The 10,168-nt window shown below is 40.3% G+C and overlaps 1 protein-coding gene across 2 annotated transcripts in view; it reads left to right on the forward strand.

Annotated features, from left to right (window-relative positions):
* The window catches only part of LOC110830029 (sodium/hydrogen exchanger 9B2), a 29,070-nt gene extending 19,772 nt beyond the window's left edge, over positions 1–9,298 (forward strand). For both annotated transcript variants that reach the window (XM_022064397.2, XM_022064396.2), the window contains 8 exons: positions 1,078–1,395; positions 1,634–1,816; positions 2,377–2,552; positions 3,802–3,908; positions 4,627–4,791; positions 6,087–6,230; positions 7,497–7,598; positions 8,026–9,298. In XM_022064397.2, coding sequence (XP_021920089.1) covers positions 1,078–1,395; positions 1,634–1,816; positions 2,377–2,552; positions 3,802–3,908; positions 4,627–4,791; positions 6,087–6,230; positions 7,497–7,598; positions 8,026–8,274 — 1,444 coding nt within the window. In that variant the 3' untranslated portion in view covers positions 8,275–9,298. The remainder of the gene's footprint in view (positions 1–1,077; positions 1,396–1,633; positions 1,817–2,376; positions 2,553–3,801; positions 3,909–4,626; positions 4,792–6,086; positions 6,231–7,496; positions 7,599–8,025) is intronic.
* The last annotated feature ends 870 nt before the right edge of the window (positions 9,299–10,168 follow it).

The raw sequence follows: 10,168 nt of genomic DNA on the forward strand, positions 1-10,168 counted from the left end.
ACGTGATACATCATGTCCAGCGTCGAACTTCGTAATCATTAGAAAATAACCCGCGCGGTACAAGCTTTCAGCATTTGGATCGTCATTAGGTTGTCTCGAGGTGGCCGATCAGTTAGTTTCCCGCGATCTGACGCCTTCGCGCTCAGCTTGGATCTGGGCTCCTTTCTCTTAACTTCCTGTCATTGTTACTGTATTAGGGGCCAATGATGAGTTGGCCAGATATCTCCTGATACATCCAAAAGTCTCTTAATATGGCAGAGTCTCGATTTTCCGACTTAAACGGGACCGAAAAAGTGGGATGATACGGAAGACATTAAAAATACGAGGGTCGATATCAACTCGATTTACGATATTATTAAATTACGAAAACATGAAAAAATCTCACACTCAGAGAGAGTATTTAACATAATGTAAATTTCTAAATGAAAGAGTTTATTTTCTAAAGTAATTAGTAATGGATATTTGCTTCTGAACATCCTTCCTTCCCTTTGAGGCAATGTCACGCCAGCGTCGGCACAAGTAGCACGTCTGTAGCAACTGAGTACGTAAAATGTAAAAGGCGCGTAGAGGAGAATTGTGATTCATTACACTACGTGCTGAGTTGGCTCAATAAAATGGAACGTTCCGACACGGCACGTCGAACAAAACAGAATGTCAGATAACCGAAGTTATAATGTTCGGGGACTCTGCTGTACAGTGTTATGAAATGTGTAAATCTTCTCGAAATACACAATTTTTGTTGTTATTATTTGGGATGTAAAACAACAAATTGACAGTGTCGCCAGAATTTTTTAAGCGGGGCAGCCAGAAAATTTGCTTACAAACTTAGTTTAAGCACTTTTAAATTTTTTTACGGATCACCCTAAAGTTTTGCGCCTCTGTATTGAAACATTAATGACACACTGAGCTGTCCAAAAATATTTTCAATCTTTGGAACCATATTAATATTTGGTGCCATGCATTTCATCTCTTTTCCATTCCTTTTAAATTTTCCATCAACCCAGTGAGACAGATGCCTGTCAAAGTTGACTCTCGTCGATGTAGAAAACCGAACTGACACGACGATTTGCATTGCAGATTTCGCTATCTGAGGGACACCTTGCAGAACTTCAGAACTCACCCGACCAGTCTCTACGTGTCTCGCTACTTTGTCCTGTCGTGCCTGGCACTGCTGCTATGGGGAAACACATTCATCATGGTCGGAAACGCGGCGGGTCCGAGCGGACAGCTATTCAGGATCGGAGTGCTCGGCGTTGCGGCGTACCTAGCCGGCTCCGTCGTGCACACCATTGGTTTGCCTCCACTTCTCGGCATGCTGCTAATGGGAACTGTGCTCAGGAACACGCGATCCGTGGTGATTTCAGGCCGATACTTGGCCCTTGCAGCCGATCTCAGGTTAGTTCATTTGCCACACGGAGCGCCCTGTATAGGCAGCGTGTTAGTTGCCGGCAACTCACCGCGTTGTCCATAGCGGGTAGTTTCTTGCACGTCACAATGTTTTCGACAGCTCAGGTAGGCAGTCGCCGGAATCTCTCTGCCTTGATCAACTTTTAATTTACAGATTAGTTGGTATTCTTGACGTCTTTTTGTGTACACTCTTTGCTTCAAATGTATGTTCATGATTTATGTATAGAAAGGTCGCCCTGGTGATCATCCTAATTAGGGCGGGACTTGGACTGGACCCTAACGCCCTGAAGAGACTGAGTGGCATGGTGATCAGACTGGCGGTGATCCCCTCTCTCGTGGAAGCATCTTCAGTCGCTGTAATGTCTCACTTCTTGCTCGACTTGCCTTGGATCTGGGGTTGTCTGCTCGGGTGAGCATAGACTGAAGAATATTGTATCCGTCTGTCTTAAAAAACTGTGTGATGTCTCCGGAAAAATAATCTTATCTCTTCCACGCAACACGACTTCTTTGATCCAGTCCACGGTTCAGAAACTCATTTCCACTTTGAAGTCAATCTACGTTCTTGTAACTTTAAAATTTTTAGCGCATTAATATCAAACTGTCAAAGGGATCTATAATAGAGTGGCATATTTATTTTCCTAAGTAGCATTTTAGGTTCTCGCGGCAGTGAGTACGAAAATGACTGTCTTCTGGGTTGTGTCGCTAGAAGACCCAGAAGACAGCCTATCTTTGTTATTTGTCTTCCGTCAACAGTTACAAGAATATTAAATCAGAGATATCAGTAAAACAGCAGCATGTTTCGTCACTATTACACCGTCTTTGGGCTCTTTTTATGTCCAATGCTAAATCCATATCAAATTTATGGAATTTTGTCAGTACGGATGGCTTAAAATATCTATGACACAGGTAAGAATTCAGTCGATTACGTCTTTCTGCTACTCATTCAGTTCAGTGTTTGTCCTCTCCCAGGGCAGTGATGGCAGCCGTGTCTCCAGCAGTGGTGATCCCCTGTCTCTTCAGCCTGCAGGACAGAGGTTACGGCAAGTCGAAGGGAATACCGACCCTGGTGATCGCTGCTGCAACTTTCGATGATGTCATAGCCATCTCTGCCTTCAGTGTTGTGCTCAGCATCATATTTTCCACAGGTGAAAACTTCGGTTATTTCAGCAGAAAAGAAGTTGAGATTTAATTATTTTCCCTTATTCGAATTTGAACCAAGAATTGTTTGAAATCCTTCGACCTGTCATTCAGTTTGGTCAATTTCTGTTTACAAAAGTGTTTATTTGAACGTTAGAATCAATACCATACAAAATGTTTACTTCATTACGATGTATGATTTGTCGAAGAGATTCCCCATTTGCAATTATAGTCATCCCTTGCTGTTTCGTCATCGCAAGTTTCGCATCATGTCTATGTTTTGACACGAAAAGACTAAAAATGTATGTAACCTCACCAGAGTTAAGAGCAAAGGAAATGAAACGATCGCTTCTCATTGCTTTTACCTTTGGTTAACCAAAGAATGCACAACTTATCGCATCATTGAAATAAATGATTCAATGCGAAACCAATTCCGATTTCGCTGCTTCGCTATTATCGTCGCTCCAGCGTCCAAGTTCCCTAACCCCATTGATAACCCGCTCTAACCCCATAGATAACCCATTACCCTGGCCGACGCTCGCTGCACCACGTTCTGCTTCCGGCAACACGTCTAGCATATTTATTTTTGTGTTTTGGCACGCCTGTGTCTTCGGAAATGGAAATAAGTAATTTTAGCAATACAAGTGTAATTTGAATGATATGCAGAAAGAAATGGGGAAAAAACATAATTCGTTTATGGTGGATGCACGTGTATGTATTTTTCACAATGTGTTACCTTTTCGATTCCATCACAGGTATACATTCCTCGCGAACAGGGAGAAATAAATAGTCACACGTTAAAAAAGTGGCCATTTTAGGTCACTCCGCATGCTATCCACGTGATAAAGAACAAAAATTATTTAGTAGGTCAATAAGCAGTTAATTAAAAATTATATGAATTTCCTCGCATCAATTAATGTTACGGAATTCTTTATTATTTAAGCTTTGTGATGAATAGAAAAATCTCTTGCTGAAAAGAAACACGAAGAATATTCGTCTTATTTTATCATTTTCAAAATTATGTTCAATAACTTTTATCCCATCTGATACTGAAATGCCACAATGAAGAAATTTGTGATTAATGTTCAAGTCTTCGTACTTTTACTATAAACATTATTTTTTTCAGGTTGAAGCTACAAATCTTTTCTGAGTGAACTGTAGCAGAGACACACCACAAGCCTAGGAAAATTGTGTCTCTGCGTTGAAGGTGTAGGGGAGGAAATTTGTATATAACAACTTGAAATTCTCTTATTTCAGGTGACATTGTCACGTCAATAATACAGGGTCCCTTGGGACTAATATCTGGTTTCATATTTGGAATTCTTTGGGGACTGCTGATTCGTTACGTTCCGGAACGACATGATGTAAGTGACTCCATGCATTTTGAATACAGAGCATTGCATTTGGTGTAAAATGGCATATTGTGTTACGCTCTTTATTTTATATATATATATATATATATATATATATATATATATATATATACAGGGTGATTCAAAAGGTTAGGGCCAAACTGAAGGAGCATATATAGTGACTCAGAGAGAACAACTTTAGAATAGGAATCCATTCCCTCCGAAGTTATCCTGAATCAGTCGAGGCCATTGAAGGTAGGGAAGTCTGATAAAGAGCCTCGTTTACGAGACACCGGTGGACGACTCAGAACAACTTTTGGCCAGAATACTTGCAGCATCTGACGTGGTCCGCGAGACTCCTGGGGTATTTGAAAGGGTTTCGCCAGAGATTCGTTCGCCGATGCAATGACTGCATTGACTGTGGACGACGTCACTTTGAACACTTGTTGTAAATTTGGTTTGTAAGATTGCTAATGTAATCCTTGTACATTCATAAAAAATAAAATTAAGCTAGTAGGAGAATAGCAAAGTATGATTATTTCAGCGGTATGTTATCAGACTTCCCTGCCTTATGGTACGTGTGTGAAACTGGCCTCTCTATTGTGTGTGAGATGAAGCGTAAGAATGGGTGGAACTTCTCCTCCACTCTCGCATTCGTCCTTATGACTTGGTGCTTAATTCAAACGCAGGTCCACATGAGCGTGTTTTCGGTGTTCACTTCATTTCTCAGCGCTTCGTGGTGATTCTTCGCACGCTCCTGCTGGGTGGAGGAGGTCTGCTGCTGCTTTTCGGCAGCGAAGCTGTTGGCTACGACGGAGCAGGGCCGCTGGGCTGCGTTGTAGCAGCGTTCGTGGCGAATCATGGCTGGAGAACCCAGGGATGGGCCGACGAGTCTGTGAGTCTTGAAATATTAGATTTTTGTAAGAATGAACATACAGCGTGGCCGAAAATGACGATGGTCGCCCTCTGAGGTGTTGCGCCGTGTAGTCTGGTAGACACAAACCGACGTTTCACAGGTTCTCACTGCCTCCATCATCAAGCCGATGAGAATTTCTAAGTCGTCCTTAAACTTCGACCAGACTACGCAGCGCAACAACCCAGAAGACAGAAATCTTCATACTAAGAATCGCCCTGATGACGGAGGCAGTATGACCTCTGAAACGTTGGTAAACAACCACCAGACTACACAGCGCAACAACCCAGAAGACAGAAATCTTCATACTCATCGCCCTGATGATGGAGGCAGTATGACCTCTGTAACGTTGGTAAACATCGACCAGACTACGCAGCGCAACAACCCAGAAGACAGAAATCTTCATACTAAGAATCGCCCTGATGACGGAGGCAGTATGACCTCTGAAACGTTGGTAAACATCGACCAGACTACGCAGCGCAACAACCCAGAAGACAGAAATCTTCATAGTCACCGCTGTGATAACCTCAAATCTTACAAAACTAGTGGCCGTACGCACTTTTCACGGCTGAACGTCGGATTGCCTTTCGCGTAGTGGCTGTGACTGGTGCACACGCCCATAAATTTGTATCTACGTGTACTCACCCTATAAGAATAAAGGGACATGGAATCAACTCATAACACATTATGGATAAAACTGTCGATGATGAATCTGAATTCTAATTACGAAAGATAAGATATTCCTTCGTTTACTATAAAGTGCGAATATGCAATTTCTTTTGAACATTCGCGGCACGCCTGCAACGTCGTGGATCATGATTCCAGAGTACAATCACCTTCATACCCGTCGCCGTTAGAACCTGAAAGCTCACCAAGCTCTTCATAGAACAAAATGTAAAAACGTTTTTGATTTATCTGCACATTAAATTTCACATTCCTATTTTTAATTGTTCAGAAGTTATTGAAGCCAAACTGCAAACTAAGAGAACATTTTCGCATTAACTTAAATTTATTGTTTTATATTTTATAAATGAATTATCTGAACAAAAGTTGTGTTTTCCGAAGACCTATTACCATACACCATTTTCGGATCACATAAGTGGCGCTAGAGTTGCTCTGGGTTCACAAATTAGACGCCTTCCGAACGGCAGCGTCGTTATGAATTTGAAAGCAAATGTCAAGCCTGTTTTGGGTTTCATGCTCAGTGTGGAAGGACTGGGGAAAAAAGGTCAGTTTAGTGAATTACTTACGTGAGATTGTTATGTTCTGAATTCTAGAATCCTGTAGCAGAGAACTTTGCAGTCTTGTGGTCCATCTTCCAGCCTCTTCTGTTCGGTTTAATAGGAAATGAGATCGATTTTTATTTCCTAGATCTGAGAACCGTTGGACTGGGAGTGGCGTGCTTGTCGGTGTCACTTGCCGTAAGTAATTTTGCTGTTCTTCTTCTTATTTTATTACTGGTGCCCACTAATTGAAGTAAATTACTCATTTTGCTATTACGGAGAGGAACAATTGGACTTTGAAGAAATCTGTTAAACTTATTGAATCAGTTTAAAATAAGCCTCTGTGTTAATGTATTGGTAATTTATGTAAAGTAATGTTAATATAACGAAATCAGCCATCAAATCCATTGATATGGTCATGTTGTAATCTTTATTTTTTGAATTTTCTCCAAGATACTAGGTTAAAAACTGTGATGGTGAAATTATGGTGGATGTGAAACAAAAATAATGGTTTGTCTGTAAAATTAATGGTAAGCTGAACTTTAACTTCAGTCTGATTTGTTTCCACATGCAATCCTTGAGAATTATGACATAATTCTGAATATATTTTATCTGTAGTGTTCTCTAGGAAAAAGTATTCAATTATAAAACACTACTGGCCAATGTCTGTTCTTTCGTTGTGGAAAAAAGTGGAATATAGGAACAGTTATTTTGTCTCAAATGCAAGGTTTGAAAAAAAGTTTCTTTACTAGATGCAGAGCTCCAGAATATTTTTAGTATTTTACTAACCCTTATATAAGTAATATACACCGAATGTCTGTTTAAAATAATAACAAGTAGCAGTGTTATATGATAACCTAGTACTTCATTACACACGGAACGAGAAATCCGACTGTAAATTCGCGTGAGTCAAGGTCCACTTGTGAACATCAGAATCCCTTGTTGCGTTACGGTAGAACGCGCAGGTGTGGGCCCGGCTAAACGTTGAATTGAGTCGGGTGTTGTCCGCCGATGTCCTCAATACGTGGGTTTACAAAGGCCTTGAAGATGTGTCGTGTGAGAATTTCGTTTTTCTGTGGAAGTGTCGGGTGCCGAACCCGTGTACTACTGTACACCCGGAAGCAGAGTCGTTCACTGGATGCATATTCCGTGCCTGGCATGTGCTGAGTAATCGTTTGTGTGCTGTGACCCCTTATCATATTGAGAGTTCACTGTCAAACAGTCTGGATCATAGCTTACTGATGCATTTTGATGTATAATGACGTACATAACTGACAGACAGTACACATATATACATGCGGAGGATTTAATACAAGACAGGTTTAAGTACAGTATTAACTGTAGAGGAGACACGAAATACAATTTTCTTCAAAACCTTTATGCAGCAGTATATTCAGTAAATAGTTTCAATAGTTTTCTGTATGATCACTTGAACACTCATATGTTATTCTTTCTTCCAAATAGGCGAGAATTTTAATTTCAGTAGTTGCAGCATCCGGTGGGAATCTGACCTTGAAGGAGAAGTTGTTTGTTTCGTGGGCGTGGTTTCCCAAAGCAACAGTACAGGTAAATTGGTTTGCATTGTCCTTCTACGATCTACACAAATATGGAACACTTCCTTTAACTCAGCAATCAGCAGCTTTATCCTTGAATTGTTCGCTGCGAAATTTTTTCTTTATGCACTACTTTGGTATCCAGAAGAAAACAAAACTTCTCGGAGTAGATTCTTTTTGGTTCAAATTCTTACAAAATTTTCAAGCTGTCATCAAACCCAAAGTATCATTACAATGTTCGCGTGTGACAGTTCAAGGAAACAGCTGGAAAATAGAACTCATTTTATACACAAGGTACCCAATATACGATAATACAGATACTTAATGTAGTTCCGTGTTTACACCGTCATATTAATACAAAGGTAATCCGAGTCTAACTTGCTTGTTTAAATCATGTTTCAAACGTTTTCAGTTTCCGAATTTTAATTTGTTTTATGTAGGCCGCTATTGGACCAGTGGCTCTTGATATCGCAAGGAAAATCAAGTCAGTTGAAGATGAGGTATACGCGAGTAAGCTGTTGATTGTTGCTGTGTTGGCCATCCTGATCACCGCACCAGTCGGTGCCACTCTTATCACAGTGCTCGGGCCAAGGCTGCTGGAAAAGGAAGAAGTCTCTGATGCCAGCACGTCTCCTGAGATTCAGAGCAGCGAGAGTGTTGCGGGTCGCCAGACCACTGACTTTTGTTAGAGCAGTGACCTTAGCTTTGGAACTGTTCTGATTTCGAAGAAAGTTTTACACCACCTGCACATAACGAGTTTTATTTAACGAATATTTAAGCTAATCTTTTGGAGTAATTAAAACCTTTATCTTTATGACTAATGAATTCTTGCTGAAATCTAGTGCTTCAAGTCAAATATAATATCCTTTATCTCTAGTAAATCATCACCCAGAGCAGCTAAACAGTGCCTCTTCGTTTTTCTTTTCCCAACACACACGCGCTCGTCCCTAAATGATGTATACACATTGCAATACGGAATACGAACCTTGTTATCGATTTCGCTTGTTGAATTTACGAGGGGACCTAGTTTGCTATGCACTCATCAGATGGCACCGCAGTATCATTTCCTATGATTCAGACCGATGGCTAGGACGTATAGGATTTGACGAGCACCCACGCCTGACTTTGTTTTATGGGGTTACTTGAAGGACGCGGTGTGCAGCACAAAGCCAGCAACACTTCAAGAGCTCCTCCAAGGACGGTCTTGCGCAGTCGTCCCAGCAGCAACAGCTTTGTAGCCACTTATTAGCCAGTTGCGACGAAGCTAACGGTGGTCAATCTAAACATCTGCGCTATATTCACCAATTCATGAAGTGCCAGTGCTGATGTGTGTAAGGGTTTAATCTATTTAAATGTATTTATTTTATTCATTGAATGTGTACGTCTTTTTTTGGGGGGGGTGGGGGGTCATTCTGTATATATGTATATTATTTTCACATAAACACAGATGATATTGCTTTACGAAATAAGGAAGCATTTCTTTTATATGTGCGTTAAAAACAGTGGTTTAAACGTGTATCATGCTTTATTAACCGGCTAGAGTTGATGAATTCTTTTGAAATCCGCGTTTCACATTCTCAGTGAGTTCAACCGTCCAACATTTGTGAATAAGCAAGAAATTTTAAACATACTCCTTCCTCTTCAGGACCTCCCTTTTTGAGGCACTACTCAGCGTCTTGTAATTTGTTCTCAAATACAAACCTTTTACAAGTCTGTGTTAGAATTATTGTTTCCTTTACATTTGGCTTAGGTGTTTTCTGGGTGATCCTAGGCGATTCGACAGACGAGTTCCTATGACGTTTTACAGCATTCGAGAAGTTTGTGAGTATGGACATTTTTCGAATCTGATTAATATTACAATATCGTGTAGCAAATCATTCCTGCATCTCTATACTAAACCTGACTTATTTATTATGTAACAGCATTGCACTGGTCGTCTGTTCACTTGTAAAAACTCTGGAATCTCTGAACTGGTCTTCATTAAATTTGATATTGAAAAGTTATACTAAAATATATAATCACATATTAGTTTATTTTAAAATTTGGTAACAGTAACTGACACTTTATATACAAACTTAATACGATTCTCCTCGCATCTCGAGCCAACCTTGCAGTGAGAAATGTTTCGAAGAAACTTAGAGAACAATTAAAAGGATTTTATGCTCAACCTACTTTTTCGTGAGTATTCCCGTTATCGAGACGATAGAAGGAAAGTTCTTTTATGGTGTCCTGTTAATAACCGAACTGGTTTCATCAGTAGAATTTACGTTAAAATGACTACGACGACGAAACTACAGGGTGTTGCAATTCAGACGACAGCCATCTTCTTCTAAATGCCTAAAGAAAAATATCCACGCGTTTTAAGACGAAGAGACTTTACACTGCCTGAGAAGAAATGCAAAATTTATAGGGGCAATTTTGATACACGGAGCCATCTGCCAGTAAAGTTCTTTTTTCTTCAGTTTTATAAATTTCACTGCAATAGTGTAAATTAGAGGAAATATCTGAGAAGACAGGACCATCTGGGAAACACAAGCTTGGATGGGAGGGCAATAATAAAGTGGATTTTAGAGAAACGGAATG

This window comes from Zootermopsis nevadensis, unplaced genomic scaffold, assembly GCF_977971745.1.
Source record: "Zootermopsis nevadensis isolate Lab colony 2312 unplaced genomic scaffold, Znev_1.0 Znev_ptg000012l, whole genome shotgun sequence".
Taxonomy (NCBI): domain Eukaryota; kingdom Metazoa; phylum Arthropoda; class Insecta; order Blattodea; family Termopsidae; genus Zootermopsis; species Zootermopsis nevadensis.